Here is a 24,516-nt window from a genome sequence, read left to right as displayed (position 1 = left end):
AGATTAATGTAACACTTCCTTCCCGTACAGCCCTTCAATTTCCTTTCATCCATCTGCCCATCTAAGAGTCTCTTAGATGTCCCTAATGTATCTGCCTCCACCACCATCCCTGGCAGTTCCAACAGACATAGACATATCAATCAGAAGATATTCCAGGTTTCCTTAACAATATTGCTACTGTATCCATTCTACCTGTAACAGAGAAGTTTAATCTAGAAATTTAACCTGCATGAAGACAACTGCAGTCAGTGCTACTTTGACACACTTGTTAATGCATTGTATTTAAGTGTCACAAACATGGGTGACACGATTAGGTGGCAACACAGTGGTGTCGAGTTTGGACGTTCTCCCTGTGACTACATCGGTTTTGCTGGAGTGCTCCAGCTGCCACCCATATTCATAGGACCTAGGAGCAGAATTAGGCCATTCAGTCCATCAAGTCTACTCCGCCATTCTATAATGGCTGATTTATTACCCTGCCTTTTCCTTGTAATTGTTCATCATTCCTAATCACAAAGCTATCAACCTTCACTTTAAATATACCCAATGGCTAGCCCTCCAGAGCCATTAGAGGCAGAATCACCACCATCTGACTAAAGAACAGTATCCCAAAAATATGTGTATAATCAATTACCTTGTTGCCCTTAGTATGTAGGTGAGTGGTAAAATTTGGGGGGTGATGGGGTGGGATAGAGGGGATTATATGGGGTGAATAAAAATGGATTCAGGTAGGATTAATGTAAATGGATGTTTGATGGTTGGCATGAACTCGATGGGCTGAAGGGCCTGTTTCTGCACAGTATGTCTTCATGACTTTAAATGAGCATGGCAGCAATTTATCACAAACAAATGCACGCCATGAACCTGAAATATGTAGGAAACACACTTATAGTGTGTTTCAAACATTAGGGAATTAATTCTTGCAGGTAATATTGGAATGCCATCATTAATGTATTAATAAAGACCCAATGTGTGAACCATTAAACTTTCAGCATTTAGTTAGCATTTTGAATAATGCATATTTAAACTTTGTGGGTGCTTTAATATTCTATTAATTTATGAACATTTCTCCAAATATTTTCTGTGCTTGGATCTTCTCCAGTTCATGATACACACGTGATTTTTTCACAAAATGGAAAGGTTGGCACCCAGGAGATGTAATATGATGATATCATCTGACTAATAAATGGGAATTGTGGCCTTGTGCTTATCAGGGTATGCTTTCTTCACAGACTGCGGTTTGTTTTCTTCCTCAGGCACCAGCACACCCCCTGGCATTAATGCAACAGCTGTACCTAGTATAGCTACGCCCATCGGAGTCAATGGGTTTAGCGCAATGCCACCACAGACAAATGGACAGCCAACATCAGATACCATCTACGCCAATGGCATCCACCCATACCCAGGTATACAACAAGAGAACAAATATCTAACTAACAGAGAGTGGGGTGATTTGGGGTATTAGGGGGAAGGGAAGGTAGAATCAAAATTGGAAGTATTAAACTTGGTGCCTTGTTATCTAGACAGTTTTAATCTTCAATGTACCTTCTCTTTGATGGGTACAGCCAAAGTTAAAGTTTTCTTTGGTACCAGAAAAGAATAAAAACTTATTTAATATCTTTTGGTGCCATTCAAAAGTAATTCTTGCAGTGCAGAGCAAGTTGCAAGAGAATGAATGAGAGATGCTACCTCTGTATATCCATAAATTATTCACCAATCAAACAAGGTTAAAGTTCCTAGTCTAGCAGCCATATCCTTGAAGTATCAGTATTCAGGACATCAACCAAGAGAATGTACAAGTGCCAACTACCAGCTTTCATACCTATTTAATTTATTGTGAAGCTCCCTTGTTGGCATGAATAGTGCCTGATAAGCCCCAACAACGAGCAAGCCACAGTGGACCGGCCATAAAGTCATTCCAGTCTTAAATAGAGATATGTTGCAGGTTATAGCGTTTGTTTAATACTCCCATTAGCTATGCCTGCATTTTATATGATGACCATGATTTACATCCATCATAAGGTTGCTCTGGACGTTTTATGTGCTGCTTCCTACTCTATTCTGGTGCTTGAATGAACAAGATTTCATTCCTTCTTTTGCATAAATAAAGGAAAACTAATATTTGCAATGGTAACGAACTAGAAATGCAACTATTGTAGGCAGTAATGCACTGGAAGGGGAGAAGGGATTTACAGAGTCACATAATTTCAGTAGAAGGAAGACCATGAAGATTGATATTCTTGCTGCAACAGTGAGTCCCACAGGTTGGAATAAGGGTGATCTTAAAACATTAGAGTGCATAACTTTTAAGGAGAGAGAGGGGAAAGTTTCAAGGGGATAAATGAGCCTGTTTTCCTACAGAGTGACAAGTGCCTGGAATGCGACAAGGGTGGAAGGAGACATCATGGTGGCATTCAGGAGGTTTTTAGATAGATACAAAAAGATGTTGGGAATGGAGGGATATAGATCATGTGCAAGCAGAAAGGATTAGTATTGTGGTCAGCACAGGGCTCGCTGGCTGAAGGGCTTGATCCTGTGCTGTACTGTTCAGCATATGTTAGACCAAGAAATTTGTACTGTTTGGTACTGCTAAAGGCAGCCACAGTACTGGTAGCATATTGCATTTCACTTCTGAAACTCTGCTTCATGGACTTTACTACAGCTGAATTTCAGAAATGGATTACAACACATTGTTGTGCTCAACGCTTCCAGAGGAAATGAGTTTCTGAATGACGCATGGTCCTTATTTTACATCTCACACTTGGTGATGTAGAGCTGTACCAAGCAATACTACTTTCTACATTGGTCAAATCAAGTAATTATTCATCCCCAGACAACACACAATATTCTTAACGTATCCTGCTTAATATTTAGATGACATACAGTCATACAGCACTGTAAAAGATCCTCAGACCAAACTGGACTATGCAAATCAATATTTCCATCGAAGCTAGTTCCATTTGCCCATGTTTGGCCCATGTTCCTCTAAATCCTTCATATCCACATACCTGTCCAAATGTCCTTCAAATGTTGTTAATTTAGCTATCTCAACCACTTTCTCTGGCAGCTCATTCCATACACTCTGGGTGAAAATGTAACCTGTCAGATTCTATTAAATCCCATCCCCCTCATCTTAAACCTATACCCTAAAAATCTTAATTCCCCAACCAGCAGGAGAAAAGACTGTGTACATTCATCTTCTTTATGGCCCTCGAGATTTTTTACAGCATGTAATATTTTTACATGACATATCAAATACTCTGTGTTTTAAAAGTAAGCATTCGCCTTATTCTGATAACACAGAGGCAGATATAAGAGCATTAGACATAGGTGGAGAATTAGGCCATTTGGGCCATTGTGTCTGCTCTGCCATTCCATCATGGCTGATTTATTATACCCTCAACCCCATTCTCCTGCCTTCTCCCTGTAACCTTGAACAACCGTGACTAATCAAGAACCTAACAACTTCTGCTTTAAATATACCTCCACAGCAATCTGTGGCAATGGCTTCCATAGATTCACTACCCACTTGATAAAGAAATTCCTCCTTATCTCTGTTGTAAGTGTATGTTCCTCTATCCCGGGCTGTACCCTCAGATTCTAGACTCATCCGATATAGGAAATATCCTCTTCGCATCCACTCTGTCTAGGCCTTTCAATATTTGATAGGTTTCAATGAGATACACACTCATTCTTCTCAACTTCACTGAGTACAGGCCCAGAGCCATCAAAAGCTGCTCATACATTAACCCTTTCATAGATGGAATCATTCTTATGAACTTCATGTGAACCTTCTCTAATGCCAGCACATCCTTTCTTACTTTCTTAGCTAAGGAGCTCAAAACTGCTTATAATACTCCGTGTGGTCTGACCAATGCCTTATAAAACCTTAGTGTTACGTCCTTGCTTTCATACTCTAGTCCTCTTGAAATAGATGCTAACATTGTATTTACCTTTCTTACCACCAACTTAACTGGCAAGTTAACCTTTAAGGAATCCTGCATGAGGCAAAGTCCACCACATTGCTGATTTTTGAATTTGATCACAGTTGAGAAAATAGCCTCTGCCTTTATTCCTTCTACCAAAGTGATTGACCATATACTTTCCTACACTAAATTCCATCTACCACTTCTTTGCCCATTCTCCCAGTCTGTCTAAGTCCTGTAGTTTCCCTGATTCCTCAACACTAAGCTCCACTCCAGCTATCTTCATTTCCTCTGCAAACCGGGAGCTAAGCAGGAAAGGCCCCTTTTATTCCCATTCTTTGCCTCCTGCCCGTTAGCCAAATTTCTATCCATGCTGGTATCCTTCCTGTAATACCATCTTATTTTGTTTAGCAGCCTCATGTGTGGCACCTTGTCATGGGCCTTCTGAAAATCCAAGTATACAACATGCACTCTATTCTGTCTATACTTTCTGCTATTTTCTCAAAAAAAACTCCAACAGATTTGTCAGGGAAGACTTCCGCTTGAAGAAACAATGCTGACTTCAGCTTATTTTATCATGTGCCTCCAAGTACCCCAAAGCCTCATACTTAATAATGGACTCCAACAACTTCCCAACCACTAAAATTAGGCTAACTAGACTGTATATTTTTTTCTTTATGCCTCCTTCCTTTCTCAAGGAATGGAGTGACATTTGCAATCTTCCAGTCCTCAGGAATCATTCTAGAAAATATTGATTCTTGAAAGATCATTACTACTGCCTCTACAATCTCTTTATCTACTCAGAAATGTTATCAATCTGGACCAGGTGACTTATCTACCTTCAGACCTTTCAGCTTCCCAAGCACCTTCTCCTTAATAATAGAAACTACACTTGATTTTCTGGCATACTGCTAGTGTCTTCCACCATGAAGACTGATGTAAAATACTTATTAAGTTCATCTACCATTTCTTTGTCCCCCATTACTACCTCTCCAACATCATTTTCCAGTGGGCTGATATGCACTCTCACCTCTCTTTTACTCTTTATCTACCTGAAAATACTTTTGATATTCTCTTTTATATTATTGGCTAGCTTACCTTCATATTCATCTTCACTCCGGCTGGTGGCATAGTGGCATCAGTGCCAGACTTTGGGGCGGGAGGTCCGGAGTTTGAATCCTGCCGGCTCCCTTGCAGGCTCTCCATCCGTGCCTGGGTTGGGTGTTCAGCTAACAACTTGACCTCATGGAAAAAAAAGCCTGGAGAGGGATGTGCTCCACCAGGTTTCAGATGCCCAAGACACGCTGTATGATGAGCGTACCAAAAAAGCTTGTCACGACGGCGCCCCGACGACTCCACCAGGAGTTAAGGGCGCGCACACACACACCTTCGTATTTCATCCTTTCTTTCATTATGGTTTATCTTATAGTTGCCTTCTGTTGGTTTTGAAAAGCTTCTCAATCCTCTAACTTCCCACTAATTTTGCTATATTATACACCCTGTCTTTTACTTTTTTGCTGCCTTTGTCTTTCCTTGTCAGCCCTGGTTATGTCATCCTCCCTTTAGAATACTTTTTCATCTTTGGGATGATCTATCCTGTGCCTACAGAAGAGCCCCAGAAACTCCAGCCATCCTCCCTGCTAGTGTCCCTTTCCAAACAACTTTGGTCAGTTCTGCACTCATGCCTCTGTAATTCCTTTTATTCCACTGTAATATATTCCCTTTACTTCTCCTCTGATGGCCACTGGGTCTTGCTTAAATCTTTTTTTTTTGGCGTGTGCGTCTGTGCAATGCATCTGCATGTGTCTGTGCGTGTGCGATGTTGGCGAGACGATGTCTTTTTCATGCCCGTACAAAGCGTGGAGCAAGAGAGAGAGAGAGAGACAGTGTGGCGCGCCATTCCTCACACAGACATTTTGCAGTATTTTTCCCTTTATTTTACGAGGTCGAGTTGCGATCTCGACACTCAACCCGGCACGGATGGAAAGCGTACTCAGGAGCAGCTCCGACTAGATTCGAACCCGGGAACCTCCGTTCCAGAGTCCAACGCTGATGTCACTGCACCGATGTCACTGCACCACCAGCCGGCCCAGGGTCTTGCTTAAATCAATGATGCACTGTTCATCTTGCTTCAAGCAAGGCGCTGTTTTCCAAGCTCTTAAGCAGAAAGCATCCTTATACAAATATGTTTGCAATGGTTTTACAATTTTTAATTACCATGGAGCAATTTTCATTCATTATTCAAGTTTGCACTTGTTTTTCCCTATTGTGAAGTTACTGAGCTATGCTTGCCTCAGTTTAATAAGATGTGTTCATTTTCATAATCTCACTAATACAACTTTGAACCCTTCTATAATTATAATAATTGAGCACAACATTGTGGCAATAGAATGCAATTGTATCTCATTAAAGTAGAACCCATCAGTCAAATGGATTTTTAAATGGCATAATTGGGTAGAATCTATTTACGTAAAAGTAATTGAGGTTTTATGTTAGCATAACTTCAACTTATTTCAGCGTAAATGGTTGTCCTTCAGCAAGAACAAAGTTATGGTCAGTCACAATTAATGAGCCACAATCTGATCCAATTGATTATCTGGTTTGATTTCTACTCATTCTTTAAGAAGTGAACAATTGCATCAGTACATTAGCTGTCTAAATAATAAATGAACAAATACATTAAATATGTAAATGAATGAATGAAAGAGAGTTTGAAAAATAATTGCATACTTAAATTGAGAGAGCGATGTGGAGGCATAAGGACATAGGTACAATAGGTGGCCACCTTATTAGGTACCTCCTGTACATAATAAAGTGGCGACTAAGTATATGTTTGTGGTCTTTTGCTGCTGTAGCCCATCTACTTCAAGGCTCAATGTGTTGTGCATCTAGAGATGCTCTTCTGCACACCACTGTTGTAACGCATGGTTACTTGAGTTACTGTCATCTTCCTGTCAGCTTGAACCAGTCTGGCCATTCTCCTCTGAACTCTCCCTTTAACAAGGTGTTCTTTACCCACAGAACTGCCGCTCACTGGAATTATTTTTGTTTTTCACACCATTCTCTGTAAACTCTAGAGACTGTTGTGCATAAAAACCCCAGGGATGAGATACTTAAACCACCCTGTCTGCACCAACAATCATTCCACGGTCAAAGTCAGTTAGATTACGTTTAATCTAACCGACTTTTGTTCTGAACAACTTGACCATATCAGCTAACTTTTATCCATTGAGTTGCTGCCACATAATTGGCTGATTAAATATTTGTAGGTGTACAGGTGTACCTAATAAAGTGGCCACTGAGTGTATATGGCCAGGGGGGTATAAATAGGTGATGGATGTGTGAACAACTTTAAGAAATGCTGGTTAAATAGAATATCTACAGTAGATGGATGAGTAGATTGAAAAGTGGAAAGCTAGATTATATTGCAAAGCCTAGACAGATGTTTAGTTCAGATAGATAGATTAGTTTGATAGAAAAATAGGTATATACAAAGCTTTGATTGAAAGATGCTATGTAGAATTACCTAGATAGATCAATGGACGAATGATTAGATGAGTTGTCGAGCTGAATAAAAGGATGGATTGTCAAGATAGATAAATAGATTACTTTGATAATTGGATGCATGACAAGACAGAACCTAGATAGATTTATTGACGTATGGACATATAGATGGATTGCTTGATTAAAATAGACTCCTTACTTGAAATAAATTTCTGTCTTCTGAGAAAAATTCTCTTCAAACATGTAAAGAAAAATGATTGAGTTACTCAACTGCTATTCCATAAAGGTTGTAAAACAAAACATGGCCAGTTATTGACAGAAAGAAGAACAATTACTGTTATAAAGCAGTACTGGGGAGAAATGCCAAAATAGATTTCAATTACATTCATTTGATGACAATAGCATTGATCAGATTTGCTGAACTGATATGCCTGCAGCTTAAAGGAACTGACACACAAGCATTGTAAGTTTCTTTAAATTTACTTCATAAATATACCAGCAGGGGCCATTCAAACTTTTTCATTGTGTCAATAAGTACAACATAGGAGCAGTTTTTTTAAAAGGAATCTGCTACTGTTTTGGAAACTTAATAACATGTGCAGTCAATTCTATGTACAGTATACTTATTTTCCATATCAAAGACACAAAATGTCTGCATGTTCTAGTGAAAAATTAATAACTCAATAGGACATACTACTGTTCTGAAAGAACTGTGGATATCCTAGGTGTACCAGAGACCCCAAACCAATCCTGTTTTGTGTGAAGTATAAATGGTCTTCATTTGACCTTGTGGGGTTCCCCTGGGTGCCGGGTTAATTACACATTGCGAGTTGCCTTGTTAGAATCTAGAAGGAGCTGATGGCAATCTGTCGAGAAAAACGAATGGGATTATTGTAGGACTAATGTAAATGGGTGTTTGATGGGTACAGACTCGATGGGTACAGACTCGATGGGAACAGACTCGATGGGAAGAAGGGTCTGTTTCCTGCTGTGTCGCTCCATGAATCTATATCTTTTTCTAAGACCTGGCACAGACACAATGGGACAAACAATAGTCTGTTGGGACCTATGATTCTAAGATATCCATTACTACCTGGCAATCGCCCTAATCTTTAATTTAATTTGGAAATATGAGAGGGAATAATTTTTGCTCTAGCTGCGTCAAAGCTTTAATCTCCAAAGTATTGTTTAGGAATTTAAGATGTATTATTAGAGATCACAACTGATCAAGGGAATTGGAGCTGCTGAATGTATTTTTTACCAATCGTACACAACAAATTGAACCTCTGCTGGCTTTTAATTCAAACTTTATTTTGGACTGATGATTGACATGGAGGTTATACCCATTTGTTTTCAATAGACCTTAAATCCACTTCTACAGGTCAGTACTATCCATCACACTCTTCTGCATTTTATTCAGCTATCATTCTGTGACTTTTTTATTGTGCTGCCAAATATTGACAGAGAAAACGTTATTAACTCTGTTTAAATGCATATTTGAATCTAGGATTGCTACTGCTGGTTTAGCCTCATCTTACAGACGTTCAGTGTCTTGATTTATGCTGTCCATTTTGTCCATCAACTGAGAATTAGATGGAATTTTCAGCCAGTTCCTCATGAAGCTGCTATCATAAGCAATGCCATTTTTAGAATATTCTACCTCCCCCTTGGAGAATGTGGCTTCTGCATGAGTTGTGATCGCCATCATTTGAGAGACAGGAGGAGATAGGCTTTCTTGAGAAAACTCCAATTTCAATTTCAAAATTTTGAGGAAATTCCTATTTCCTCAAAAGTCAACCTTACATGCCAACTGGGTTTCAATGCTGAACATGATGTAGTGAACAGCAGTTTAATGAAACTGTAGGCAATTAGCTTTTATTGGTACACCGGGTGAGATTTATGTGACTTTGCATTTGAATAGAAGTTTCTCAGTAGCAAATCAGACTTCTCATTTTTAATTGTTTCTACTGTAATGATTTTAAATTGTTAAAAATGTTAGAGAGTGCGCGATTTTTCTCTTTGAATTATTTTTGTTCCATTTTGCATAGTTTCTAAATGCTTCAGAATTTCAGATATATTCAGAGAGTTGTTGTAGTTTTGACAGCCAGTAAAGCTGAGCTTGGGTTTCCAACAACAGTTAAAGGTCTCTCAGAAGAGTTTTGGGGGTAGGTTTTGTGATTGGCTCACCCACATATCTCAGTGCCATCAAGTGAGGTTGTGGTGTTGCTCATGGCCTCGTGGCTCCACTTTAGGAAGATCTAGATGTGTAAGATTTACCTGTCTGGATATATACAAGGTAGGTATGTCCTATCAATTATACTAAAGCAGCAAGTGTGGGCAAAATTTGAGCTAATACTCATTTGTTGTATAATATGCATTATAATAGAGATTTGCCCATTGCTTTATGCATGTAAGATAGTAGGGTCTGTGTTCTGAACTGAACTTATGGAATCTGAGTCTACTGAAGACAATGCAACAGAACGTCAGGAAGGAGAACAACATGAACTGGCTACTATACCTAATTGTATCTACCGTATGCTGAACTGTCTTTGTTTTATATACAATTATATTTGAACAAGCACATGTAACAGCATTATTTGATACAGAGTTCAGAAATTGTGAGAAACTACATGTTAAAAATTGGGCCACTAATGAGTGCAGACTTACATGGCTTGATGAACTAGGTGGTCACTCTGAGCTCTATATTCTCAGGTTGCTTTCCACGTCCTTTCCATTGGAGTGTGCACACCTTGTCATGTGATATGAACTAGGAAACTGAGAGGACAAGCAGGAACAACAGAAAACCACCTCCTCCCACCTCTCCCATGATGGCAACCACAGTCTCCCTGATAGAGGCAGAAACATTGATTATCCCAAAGTGAAATAGGGGAAAAGTCCCTCTCTGTCCCCCTCCACTGATTGTAACCAATTCAGGAAATAACATGCATTCTTTCACAATCTGTAGATTGCACTTTTTAATTCTTGTGGTTATTGTATGGTGCTATTAATCAGACCTTAATCTCTCCTCCACTCTCTTGCTCACGTTCTCCTGCTCTGTGACTTGGAACCATTCTGACATGGGTGGTAGATAAACGTACTGTCCTGTTTTTCATGATGATGAATCTTCTGTATTCACTTCTTCTTCCTTCTCTCTCTCTCTCTTTTTTGTCTCCCTAGCTCAAAGTCCAACAGTGGCTGACCCATTACAGCAAGCTTATGCAGGCATGCAGCACTACACAGGTCATTGACATTGCATACGTAATTATGGCCTGCTTTCTCTCCATTCTGTTGACTTCTTTTAAAGAGCTGGAGTTGCATTTAAGAAACGAATGAAAAGAAAATCAAAACTATATGGGGACGTTGAGGAGAAAGGGAGAGAGAGGCTTTGATCAGCTTGATGGATATGTTGATAGATTTTTTTCTGTTACGTTGCATAAATTTAGTGGTGGAGGGAATGGATTGAATCCTAGCTTTCAAACGAAAAATCCAAAAATTCTTGATAGAAAATTTAATTACCCACTTACAGGTAAAGAGCAAAGGGGTCAGGTGAATGACTTCAGAAAAGATTTGCTATTGTCTTCCTTTAATACTGTACACCAAACAACACCAAAAGAAACAATCTTTTATAGCAATGAGCCAGATAGATTAGAAAGTTTTCAGGCTTGATCAGTCAACGTTTGAGCTAAGCAATTGGTTCTGATGCCACGCTTACATTTTTAATTTCATCTGGAGACCCAGAATGGTAACAGGTCCTTCAGGTTCGACAAGTCCACACTGCCCAAGTACACCCATGTGACCAATTAACCTACGTGGGAGTGAACTGGAGCACCCAGAGAAAACCTATGCTGTCACAGGGAGAATGTACAAACTCCTTTACAGCAGCAGCAGGAATTGAACCTGGGTCACAGGCACTGCTATAGAGATACACTAATGGATTTACTATAGTACCGCCTACACTTGGAGCAGGCAGAGAAAACATGGGTCAAAAGTCCTCTCTATTGTTCTATCTGAAGACTTAGTCACAGGGAGCATCAAGTGAAGGTCGGACTTGCCTCTGCTCTGATTAGACAGCTCAGTCCAAACTCGAGCATCAACAGTGAAACTGCGAGCGAGCTGTGTGTAGGATCCTGGCCCTTTGCACTTTGAGGAGGAGGAGTTAATTAAAAGTAGGAAATGCGATGGAACATAAACCACAGTGGCGGCACAAGTTGTGAAAAGAATTCCTCAAGGTTGTGGCTTTGAATGAAGACTCGTCTTTACACAGAGCATTGCAGTGTTAGTCACCCACCGCTTTGATGATGTTAGTACAAGAATTGAGAAGTTAAGAGGTTAATCAGACAGCAGTTAATTGTGTAGTAAAAGTCATGAGGGCATAAATTCTCAGAAACTGAGGGTATTATTTTAAATTAATTTCGAGGCTATTCATGCATTTTGTGTGAAGAAAGAATATTACTGTGAAAGCAGAAGTGTCAAACTGAAGTGGTGATCTTCTTAAATCAATGTGTGTTGCCAGTAGTGTGCACAAGTGCTGTGAATCTTTCAGTGTCCCATATGCATTTAATTTTAGCTAATAGGAATAGACCATTTCACCAACAACCCCTTGAGCCAAGCTCTGACATTTGATGAGATTCCAGCTAATTTCCATTCGTCTTCTGCACCCAGGCCTTGTATACGTCAGCTGTTGATTATATTGTCTTGCTCTATCTCATAACGTCCAATAAAAATAGATGACCAGTAAACACTTGATGTAACCCAATAATAAAGGCTGTTTGAACACAGCAGCAAGTACTAGTCCTGTCAAACAAAATTAAATCACCAATTATCCAATTCAGAAAGCAAGTACACCATAGGAAATAAAAATCGATCACTCTCAGTCATGGACGTTTTAATTGATCCTCGACACTTATTATGGATAAGAGTTCACATTTCTATTTGCCATTGTTATTCCGTGATGTGGGATCAACCCCACAAGACTTCACCTTCATTAGAAATCCTCATAACTATTCTCGTTTTAAAAACAGAAAACACATCAGACCAGGCAGCATCTGTGAAGAGAGATATAAGATGACTCTGTTTCACTGTTCCTCTTTGTTAAGTGGATATTCAATCAATTGCAGAACATAGAACAGTAAAACACCAGAACAGACCCTTTGACTGTGCTGAACATGATGCAAAATTAAAGCAAATCTCTTCTGCCTACACATGAGCAATATCATTCTATTCCCTGCATATTCAGGGTCTATCTAACAGCCTCTTAAATACAGACTGCTTCCACTACAATCCCTGGCAATTTATTTCAGGCACCTAATAGTCTCCGATAAAAAAAAGTGGCCTACACATTTCCTTCAAACTCCCCTCCCCCCAACTTTAAATCTGTGTTCTCCAATATTTTGGTGTTTCTATCCTAGGGAAAAAAGACTCTTACTGTCTACTCCATTTGTGCCTCGCACGATTTTATAGCGTTCTATCAGTTCTCAATGTCGTGAAATTTGTTCATTTTATGACAGCAGTACAATGAAATACGTGGTAATTAGAGAGAAAAAAGAACTGAATTATAATGTGTATGTATATATATTGGTTAAAGAGTTATGTTAAAAAAAGTAGTATAAAAAAAAAGCAAGTAGTGCGGTAGTGTTCATGGGTTCAATGTCCACTTAGAAATCGAATGGCAGAGGGGAAGAAGCTGTTCCTGAATTGTTGAGAGTGTGCCCTTCAGGCTTCTGTACCTCCTCCCCAATGGTAGCAATGCGAAGAGGGCATGTCCTGGGTGACGTGAGTCCTTAATGATGGACCTTGAAGATGTCTTGGATACTATTGAGACTAGTACCAACTTAGTACAAATTGACATCAAGATTGGCACAATATCATGAGCAAAATGGCCTGCCCATTGCTCTACTCTTCTATCTCTTATTGCGTCTAACCAATGCAGCAGGAAATTAAATATTATATACAAACTTTGAAAGTAAGATGGGATGGTTATTATTGTACTTCATGACTTACACAATGTTGTTATTGGATAGTCTACTCACAAACCACAGAACTCATTCTGAATTCATTCAATTGATTTCCAAATGGGATGAATTCAAAATGAGAGGGTGATTCATTCCTCTACATTATTGATCATGTCTGATTGATCCACCCTATAAAAGGTAATTGTTGTTGATTAAGAAGTCTTGCTCTAACCATTATCTTCTAATAAGAAAATAGTTGGCTGGTAAATGTTTGATGTAATTCAAAAATAAGGATTATTTGCACACAGGAATAACCACTGGTGCTGTCAAGCAAAATTTAAAGATAAAGATTAGCTTCATTTGTGATTTGTGTCAATGAACACCACAGTCTAAGGATGCATTGGGGGCAGCCCGCCAGTGTCACCATGCGTCTAGCACCAAAATAGCATGCCCACAACTAACTGCCCTGACTTGTACTCCTTTGTAATGTGAGAGTAAACTGGAACACATGGGAGAAACCCACACAGTCACGGGGAGATTTTACAAACTCCTTACAGACAGTGGTAGGAATTAAACTCGATCGTTGACACTGTAATAGCATCACACTAAACTCTTTGTCTTTGTTGCCCTGCCACCTTTAAATTTGATGCTTAAATTACTGACCGTATTCATTAGAAAGTAAGAAATAAAAATGTAGGACTTTGATTTCAACGACATATATTGAAACGTTGCAATGAGCTTTATAAACAGCGAAATACTTTGTAAGTGTAGAAACTGCAGTACAGAAAATTCCTAGGAATAGAAATGATAATGACCAGCTAATTTGACTAATGACACTGGTTGTGAGATAAATATTTGGCAGGACACTGGAAAGCAGGCCCCAGCTCATCTGAACTTGTTCTAGTGGATCTACTGCACCCAGTGAACAGATTCAATGACAAAATGCTGGAAACGTTTGTGGAAATGGAAGCAGTTAACCTTTCGGGTGCAGGGCCCATCAGCAGGTGTATCAGTAGTGTAATCCTCTGTTCGGCTAGTGGCTTAATCTAGGGGATGATAGCCCCCCACCAGGCCCGGCCGCACTTACGAAATCTCATTTGGGTGGGCTCTGTGCGATGTGTCCCCTGTTACAAATCAGTAACACGAAATAACAAACAGTACACAATATGCAATTAAATGATTGGGCTTTAATTCTTAATATGACTATATGGTTAGTAAAGAAACAAAAAAAAAAGGGCCCATTCTCATGAAACAGTCTAATGCGCAAATATCAGAGCTCACAGTGTCGTCCATTTGTTGTCCTCCAAGCATAGCCAACCCTTGGACCCTTGGACCCTCGCTCCTCAGTCCACTCTATCCACTGGTCTACCAACTCTCTCCATTCGCGTCCTCTCTCCCCAACAAAAGACCGCAAAGTCCCTGCTCCCAGACACACAAGAAAGAACAACATCCCGCTCATTGGCTAACGTGCCCCGCTATCTCTAGTCATAATCCAAACATTGCTGCTACAGAGAAACTATTGCCTTAGCCATAGCAGTGAAACATTATAGAGAGACCATTACATTAGCAGTGAAACCTTACGGTGTGTTACATTAGCCTAGTGTCCCAATGCATAACAGTGCAGTTTCCCTTCAGACCTACACTGAGGTATCCTGAGCCCATCATATTGATGTAATCACGAAGAAGGTGGATTTGTAGCTATACTTCATCAGGAATTTGAGAAGATTTAGTAGGTCATCAAATTTTCTAACTAATTTCTGTAGAAGTACCATGGAGAGCATCCTGACTGGTTGCATCATCATCTGGTATGGAGGCTTCAACACAGAGGATCAAAAGAGGCTGTAGAGAGTTGTAGATACAGCCAACTCCCTCATGGCCACAACCTTCCCCATCATCAAGGACATCTTCAAAAGGTGATGCCCCAAGAAGATGATATCCATTACAAAGAACCTTCATCATCTGGAACATGCCCTCTTCTCAATACCACCATTGGGGGGGAATACAGGAGCATGAGGAGCCACTCTCAGTGTTTTAGCAACAGCTTCTTTCCCTTCACTATCAGATTTCTGAATGGTCCATGAACCCATGAACACTCTTTTGCTCTATTTTGTTTATAACTTATAACAGTTTTTATGTCTTGCACTGTACTGCTTCCACAAAACAGCAAATATCATGACAGATGCCGGTGACAATAAATCTGATTCTGATTCTGCAGAATCAGCTAGGGCTGTTGTGCTGATATTCCTGGAGTGAGACTGGAAAGCACAACCTCATGGCTCTGAGGTAAGAAGGTTGTATATGGTTGCAGCAGACGTCACTTGGTTCAACAACTATTGTCATCAAGTCAAGAAACTCAAAACGAGTCCCTTTGGCCAGCTGAGTCCATGGAACCCTTACATTTTTGACACTAATGCCATTTTATTCTCCCCACTGTCCCTTCAACTCTCCCCAACCAGAACAGAATGCAATCCACCAGATATGGCCTAACTAGAGCTTTCCAAAGCTGCAGCATAACTTCTCAACTCTTGAACTCAATTCCTTGATAATTAAGGCAAGGATGTCACTTGCCTTCTTCATCCTGTGAAGTCATTTTCAGGAAACTATGGGCTTGGACTCCGAGATCCCTCTGTAATCAGTACTGTTAAGGGTCTTGCCACTGTATTGTCTCATTATATTTGATCTTCCAAAGACCAACACTTCACATTCAGCCAGATACTAAAAGCCTACCAAATACTCATGGGGCTGGATAGAGTAGACATAGAGAGGGTGTTTCCATTAAGTAGGAGAATCTATGATCTGGGTTGTTGGGTTACCAGTAAGTTAGCCACAGTATAAAAAAATGACAAAAAAGAGCCTCAGAAAGTTGAACAGCCTGTGAGAGGAAATAAGCGGGCAGTTAGCAATGCAAACACGAGGAAATCTGCAGATGCTGGAATTTCAAGCAACACACATAAAAGTTGCAGGCGAACGCAGCAGGCCAGGCAGCATCTCTAGGAAGACGTTTCGGGCCGAGACGCTTCGTCAGGACTAACTGAAAGAAGATAGTGAGAAATTAGAGGTTAGAGGTTGGAATTGATCTGAGAGTCAGCAGACTCATTGGACCAAGTGAAGTCCATCTCAAGTTTAAGCAGATACGATATGAGGTAAATGTGTAAGATTTTTTAAAATAGAAGTACTAATTATAGTGATTCTTGTAAACTGCTGTTAATCTTAGATTGGACAAGATCCGTTTCTTTATGAATATCTCAAAACTGTTGACTTAAACAATGTTCCTATCATGCACCCATTCTAATTATGCCATCCTCAATAATTACAAATACAAACTGCCTATCATGTGAATTGTGTTACATGAATGGATTTTGACAGAACAATTTTGCTGGCACTAGGCATGGGCTCTGCTGCTGATATTTAATCCAGATGGAACAACATAAAACATTCAAAGCAATTTAGAAGCTAAGCATGTTATTGTCCCAAGGCATAATAATGAGGTTCTTACCATGAATTTGAGCCCATTTACAAAGTATCCAGAACAGCTCAAATGTTTCGCTAACTCAGCAGACTCTGAAGACACTCTTTGGTGTTGTGGGTCATTTGTAATGGTGATGTGGGTATCATAGGTTAGGTCATTAGATTCTCTCCAACCCTAACTGCCAGTCAACAGGTCATTTCAGAGAGGAACATGAGACTGCAGATGCTGGAATCTGGAGCAGCAAACAATCCCATACCAATCAGTATTTCCAGTAGAGAATCTGTTGTCCTTTTCCTGAGATTCATTACATTGGTGTGGGTCTGGAGTCACTTCTCGGCCAGGTGAGAGAGAAAGTAGATTTCCAGATCTGAAGAGCATATGTGAACATTTATTCAATGGATCGAAATATAAAGAGATGAATATAGCCTGTGACTGATCCACACGCTGATGAAAATGGACTAACGTATGAACATAGGGGTTAGAAGGAGAAGAACACTTGGCCACTCAAACTTATCTCTCCATTTAAACCAATTTCATCATAATCCCAACACCATATTCAGAATATATCTATGTCTGCCTTAAATATATTCAAAATCCATGGTCTCTTGGTGCTTTGAGGAAGAGTTCAAAAGTTTTGTGACCCTCTGTGAGAAAACAAATCAACCTGATCTGTACCTTCAATGGGTGACACATTTTCCTGGAAAGCTGAAGGAGTCATCTCTTTACACAGAAAAAAACAGGTTGAAGAGGGTATCATATTACAATCTCTTTTTTCCCCAAGGAATAAATGGAAATGATGTGTCCTGAACTCACTGTGGGTCATTTAATTTTGAATCAAAGACAAGCAAGAATTATTATTTATAAAAATGGTTCTTAACTAGATAAATACACGTCTAAGCCTGACAGAAACAAAGCAACACAAGCAAGCCATTCAGCCCTTCAAGCTGGATCTTACTCCATTGATCTGATTTTTTCATGCTTATCCCTAAACCAAAGTATTAATATTTTTAATTGACTCAAGAATTTTGCAGGAGGGAATTCAATGAATCTGCTATATGATAGTGTGCTTCCTTAACAATATCATCTGTTAGTTATTTCTTAATCCAAAAAGAAAAAAATGCCACAATTTAATGGGAAAACTAAGGCTTGTAATCCCTTTGTTTCCACTTGTGGAACAGTTAGGTAGGCTAACCACCTCCTCTGGCACGTCCTCACTTTGAGCCTTATTGGTATTAACCACAGGCATTGAGGATCTCGAGTCTCCTTGGTAGTTTTAATCAATAGGCAGATAAATTAATAATGCCAATAAAATAAAGAATTGACTGCATGCAATATCAAGTAATACTTTCCTTTTCTCCCCTGTTTAGGTTCTCCAGTTCCATGCACCATCCCCCAGTTCAGAGTACAGCCAGGTAACCTCCCCATCAGGGCTCACCAGTGCTATTCTTGAATTAGAAACTCATATCAGCAGAGGGGCTTATCACCCTACTACCCTACCATTTTCTTTCCCTCATTCCCCTCCAGAGATCTATTTTGCTTTCCCAGTTTCTGTGGCTAAGATAGTCTTTTAGCCTTCAGAGGAACATGGGAGGAAATTATGGAGTGTGACCTTTCACCACAGTGTTGAACTAATAGCTCCTGCAAATGCCAAATGCACGAACGAGGGTGGGCTGGAGTGGTATTGTGGAATAGGAGCAAGTTCTCAATGCAGAAACATCTTAACTATCACAGAATCCTTGTGCACATTATTCTGCCTACTGCTCATTGAAAGATCATCAATTAAATTGAATGCCTAAGCACAATTTCAAAAGGTAGCAACATTATGGCAATGCAATCTTCTTATTAGGCAATGGAAACTCACACTTGGAAAGCCTTGGGCTTTTTAATTGAGACAGCATTTAGAATAGTTGAGTGTTAGTACCGAGAAAATGCACAGTAGCTATTATTGAATTTTATTTTCTAACATCACCCTTCCTTACCCTTTAAAGAAAAATAATTAAAAGCAAATATTCTGATTCTTTGTTTACTAATTGCACTGCTTGGAAATGCTGGATGAATTGGTTAGTTTTTGAGATTGATTTTATTTTCTTTCATTCTTTTGCAACGTGACAGCAGCTTACCCTGCAGCGTACGCTCCCATTGGGCAGGCATTTCCACAGCAACCCCCTATCATTCCTCAGCAACAAAGAGAAGGTAAGTCACATGATGCTTGGCTCAATTTGGTTGAAAGTAGCTGTCTGATTTTGCAACAACGTTGTTCGTAGTAACCAGGAAAACATGGTTTTCTTCATTGTATTATTTTAGCCAATTGATGCAAAACTGCATCTTTGTGGGGAATTTGAAAGAGGCTGAACGCTTAAACTGAACCAAAACAGGTCCTGATTTATATGACTTTTATATGTGGTTAAATCCCAGTTGTAATGGAAATTGAATTTCTATTGACATGGTCTCAATGTGACAGAACAAAATGCTTCAAGTGATTTGCTTGGAATATGTACTTTGTTTTTAAACATCCACAAGTTAATGTGTCTCATGACATGACATGCAACTCAACTCATGAAGTGACCATAAGTCACTGCTCAAGAGTAATCTAATCAGAGTCACTTTCATTGTAAAGTACCATTCTTTGATATTATGCTGTAGTCATCGATCAGGTAACCTTAGACAGGAATACCTGGGAAACCTGACAGCTTGAATATAACACAGTTGCACATTGAGTGGATTACTTTCATGGTTTAAGGAACACATAGTAGTTGTCATAGTCATACTTTGCTGATCCCGGGGGAAATTGGTTTTCGTTACAGTTGCACCATAAATACTAAATAGTAATAGAACCATAAATAGTTAAATGGTAATATGTAAATTATGCCAGGAAATAAGTCCAGGACCAGCCTATTGGCTCAGGATGTCTGACCCTCCAAGGGAGGAGTTGTAAAGTTTGATGGCCACAGGCAGGAATGACTTCCTATGACGCTCTGCGTTGCATCTCGGTGGGATGAGTCTCTGGCTGAATGTACTCCTGTGCCCACCCAGTACATTATGTAGTGGATGGGAGACATTAACCAAGACGGCATGCAACTTAGACAGCATCCTCTTTTCAGACACCACCGTCAGAGAGTCCAGTTCCATCCCCACAACATCACTGGCCTTATGAATGAGTTTGTTGATTCTGTTGGTGTCTGCTACCCTCAGCCTGCTGCCCCAGCACACAACAGCAAACATGATAGCACTGGCCACCACAGACTCGTAGAACATCCTCAGCATCATCTGGCAGATGTTAAATGACCTCAGTCTCCTCAGGAAATAGAGACGGCTCTGACCCTTCTTGTAGACAGCCTCAGTGTTCTTTGACCAGTCCAGTTTATTGTCAATTTGTATCCCCAGGTATTTGTAATCCTCCACCATGTCCACACTGACCCTCTGGATGGAAACAATGGTCACCGGTACCTTAGCTCTCCTCAGGTCTACCACCAGATCCTTAGTCTTTTTCACATTAAGCTGCAGATAATTCTGCTTACACCATGTGACAAAGTTTCCTACTGTAGCCCTGTACTCAGCCTCATCTCCCTTGCTGATGCATCCAACTATGACAGAGTCATCCGAAAACTTCTGAAGATGACAAGACTCTGTGCAGTAGTTGAAGTTCGAGGTGTAAATGTTGAAGAGAAAGGGAGACAAGGCAGTCCCCTGTGGAGCCCCAGTGCTGCTGATCACTCTGACAGACACACAGTGTTGCAAGCACACGTACTGTGGTCTGCCAGTCAGGTAATCAAGATTGACAGTTCACATACCAGTTACCTGAAGGGCTATTGTAAGTTCTCTGTCTCTGTCTATCACTATCTATCTCTGTCTGCCTGTAGCTATCACTCAGTCTAAAAATCATTATCACAAGCCAATATTGGGGGCTAATCCAAAAGTTTCAATATCTCAGCCAATGAAGTTTAAGGGAGCTGAGAAGAAAAAAAATGGCAAGGCTTGACAGATTCCTGATTGTACCCCTTTTTGTGTAGACAAGGTCTTGACAGGGAAGCTAGAGGAATAGGGGAAACATCCAAGTCTTACCACTCCAGTAGCATAATACATCAAGGGGCCAAATATACAGTATGAAAACATCATCATAGACACTGAAGAGATGTCAGTTCTATTGCTTTGGAGAAATCATGAAAACCATGATTTTGTGGCTTGGCTATAGTTGTACAAAGTTGTGAAGCAGAAGCTTGTTTTACAACCCTCGTAGATGCTTAATAAAGTTCAGTAGGATCTGGGGGATTCTCAGAGACTCAGAGAATCTAAAACTTTCACAAACTTCTATAGCTGCACAGTGGAGGGTATCCTGACTGGCTGAATCACAGCCTGGTATGAAAACGCCAATACTTAGGAATGAAAATATCTACAGAAAGTGATGGACACAGCTGAGTCCATCACAGACAAAGCCCTCGCTGCCACTGAGCACATTTACAACAATGTTGCCTCAAGAAATCACCATCCATCATCAAGAACCCCACCCCCCCCACCCCCACGTTCCAGCCCATGCTCTCCTCTCACTACTACCATCCGAACGGAGGTACAGGTATCTTAGATCCTCCACTTACCAGGGTTAGGAACAGTTATTACCCTTCAAGCATCAGGCTCCTAACCAGTATGAATAACTTCACTCATTTCAGCTCTGAATTGCTTCCACAACCTACAATTCATGTTTCCAATATTATTTATTTTTTCTCAGTGTTACTTTATTTATTTGAACAATTTGTCTTCTTTTGCACATTGGTGGTTTGTCAGTCTTTACTGTATGCATAGTTTTTCATAAATTCTATTGTGTTCCTTTTATTTTTCCTGTAAATGCTTGCAAGAAAATGAATCTCAAGGTCATATATGATGGCATATATATACTTTAGTAATAAATTTACTTTGACTTTGACTTGACTTTTGTTTCCTTAGCCCAGATCTAGAGGTCAGAAGCCCTGGTGTGGTACCGGCCATTTAGTACTTGAAATAAGAGTGAAATTGTCTTGCTTGAATATTTTTTGAATCTTCAGAACTCTGTATTCCAGAGGGCTGTGACTGTTCATATTTTGTACAGAGTTGGTAGATTTTTGGATGAAGGGTAATTGAAGGATATTGGATCTGGCAAGGAGTAGAGTTTAGTTAGAAGTTGAAATGTGGAAAATCCAGCAAATGATATCTAAGTCATGCTTTGGTAAAACCAAATCAATCCCTTCAGCTTTTCTATTGCAAGACTAATTGCAATTTACGTGCGAAAAGACAAACTTTTCAGAAATGTAATGACAATGTAGAGAGATGCTTCATCCCAAGTTTAATATCTCTTCTCCTGAACTTTCTCCCAGCTCCAGTTCTGTTAACTTCCCTTCAACAGGAGCAGAATGGAACCTTTGAAAACTCCTTGTCAATCACAATACTAATTTTACTCTCTAGAAAGTTAATTTATCAGTATTAAAGTAAGAACTTAAGAAACAGAAACAGGACAAGGTCATTTAGCTCTTTGTAGCTGCTTCACCTTCAATAAATTCATTGTTAATCTTTATCTCAGCACAAATTTACACTGACCCCAAAACTTTTAATTCTCTTTATATTTAAAATTCCATTAATCCTTGTCTTGAAAATATGCAGCAAATGAGCTTCCATGGCACTCATGGATGAATATTCCAAAGAATTACTAACATTAAAGTAAAGAATTTTCTTCTTGTCTCTGTACTTAATAAGTATTCAAGGGAGCATTAATTTTGATTTATTTTCTAAAAAAAAGAAATTAATTGGTCATTACATTCAGATTTAGAATGACAATTAATACTTTTTTTGGGAAAAAAATCAAAATTAATGCTCTCTTGGATTTTTGCTGGCTAAGGATCATAGTCTGTACCATCGCCCTTATTCAGATGAGATTCAGAGGCATCTCAACCTGCACCATCTGTTATCCAGTGACTCAAAATTGCATCAACTTGAAAAGTTGGATAATGCCACCTGTAAAGCAAGAAGCAGTGATAGAGTGGTCAAAGTGTGGACTCACTGATTCAGTGTATGGGTATCACTGGAAAGATCTAAATTTACTGACTTGGAAATCTGAATATCTACAAGGTTTACAACCCTGTATACCATAGGTATTCATGATGTGTTGAGCTGCACATACAACTCTCTGCAGTGTCTTGCAGTCTTGGGCAGAGCAGTGGGCATACCAAGCTGCAATGCATCTGAATAGGATGCTTTCTAGGGTGCATCATTAAATACTGATAAAGGTCAATGAGGAATATTGGGATCCCATGGTATGCATAATTTTGCCTTAGATATTTTAATCTCATGAGTTTGGCCCTTATTGATTTGAAGCCTCAAAGTCAACATCAACTTAAATTCAGGGGACCTAGAAGGGATGCCCCTTGTGTCTGTATATATGTTACACAAAACCCCTCCTCCAGAGACACACAGGTAGGAAGCACCACAGTTAGCGCAAACCTTTTACAGCTAGGGGCATTAGAGTTCAGAGTTCAATTCTGACTGTCTGTAAGGAGTTTATACATCCTTCCTCTGAAACATGTGGGTTTCCTCCAGGTGCTCAGTTTTCCTCCCAGATTCCAAAGACACATCAATTAGTAGGTTAATTGGTCATTGTAAATCGTTCTGTGATTAGGCTACGGTTAAATTGATGGGTTGCTGGATGATGCAGCTCGCCTGGCTGGTTGGCCGTGTTCCATGCCGTATCTCGAAAAAAAAGGGGGTACTTTCATTAATCTTGAACTTGCATTGCATATGACCAAAGCACACGCGCGTTAATAATCATCTCATTTCATATATTCTGTGTGGGACATTGTAGAATTCTATATGGCTAAGGTAAAAATGGTATGGATCAGGTATGGATGAACAGGATTAGTATAGATGGGTGTAACTGTCGATGCAGATGTGACACGGCTTGAATCTATGACTCTGCGATTGTCTTGGCTTGCAAATGCTATAAATATCTGACACTGTTATCTGTTCTCCTTCAGGACCGGAAGGATGCAATCTGTTCATCTACCATCTGCCGCAGGAGTTTGGGGATGCTGAGCTCATGCAGATGTTCATGCCTTTTGGCAATGTCATCTCCGCCAAAGTCTTCGTTGATCGTGCCACAAACCAAAGTAAATGCTTTGGTGAGTGAACTCCCTTATTGTGGTTTGGGGCTTTAATGGCGTTTGGCCTTCTAGGCAGAAATAAGTGACACACGGCATTAATAGAACCGAGAATTTTGTAGAAGCAGTATCTGTTCTTCGAGTGACGTTTATGCCAGTAGATTGAAGGACGTGCATTGAATGCTAATGAAAAACAATATGTCAGATAACAGAAGGTGGAGTTTCATAAAGGAGCAATCTCCCCAAGCAAGCTTCTCTTAAACCAAGTATAATTGTGATTTATTTTAAAATTAATGTCCATTTTGGTGCTATTGCCAGAGGAACTGGCTGGGAAACATTGCTCAGTCTGACAAAGTGAGGAAATTGCAGTGACTTTATTGCATACATTCTCCTTGTGTTGCTATGAATTAGTATCAGATGCACTCCCTAAACATCAGCAGGGATAGCCATCAGAAGACAGCTGACTAGAAAAGTGGCTAAAATGTTGGTGATAAAATCAGGGCATAAAAAATCTTAAGTTTTATGCGGTACTCTCAGTGGCCACATTT

The 24,516-nt window shown here is 39.8% G+C and overlaps 1 protein-coding gene across 16 annotated transcripts in view; it reads left to right on the top strand.

The window, feature by feature from the left end:
• LOC140211819 (CUGBP Elav-like family member 4) overlaps window positions 1–24,516 on the top strand; it is an 860,614-nt gene that overhangs the window by 815,319 nt on the left and 20,779 nt on the right. For 4 of the 16 annotated variants that reach the window (XM_072281978.1, XM_072281983.1, XM_072281981.1 and 1 more), the window contains 4 exons: window positions 1,257–1,406; window positions 10,608–10,670; window positions 11,180–11,188; window positions 18,966–19,043. In XM_072281978.1, the coding sequence (XP_072138079.1) occupies window positions 1,257–1,406; window positions 10,608–10,670; window positions 11,180–11,188; window positions 18,966–19,043 (300 nt within the window). Of the gene's footprint in view, window positions 1–1,256; window positions 1,407–10,607; window positions 10,671–11,179; window positions 11,189–14,382; window positions 14,386–18,962; window positions 19,044–23,845; window positions 23,990–24,516 lie in introns of all 16 variants that reach the window. The other 12 variants (XM_072281976.1, XM_072281973.1, XM_072281974.1 and 9 more) reach the window with 8 other exon arrangements.

Source organism: Mobula birostris, chromosome 18 (genome assembly GCF_030028105.1).
Source record: "Mobula birostris isolate sMobBir1 chromosome 18, sMobBir1.hap1, whole genome shotgun sequence".
Lineage (NCBI taxonomy): Eukaryota > Metazoa > Chordata > Chondrichthyes > Myliobatiformes > Myliobatidae > Mobula > Mobula birostris.
The sequence above is the reverse complement of the archived record's forward strand: the minus strand, read 5'-3'. Positions and strand labels throughout refer to the sequence as shown.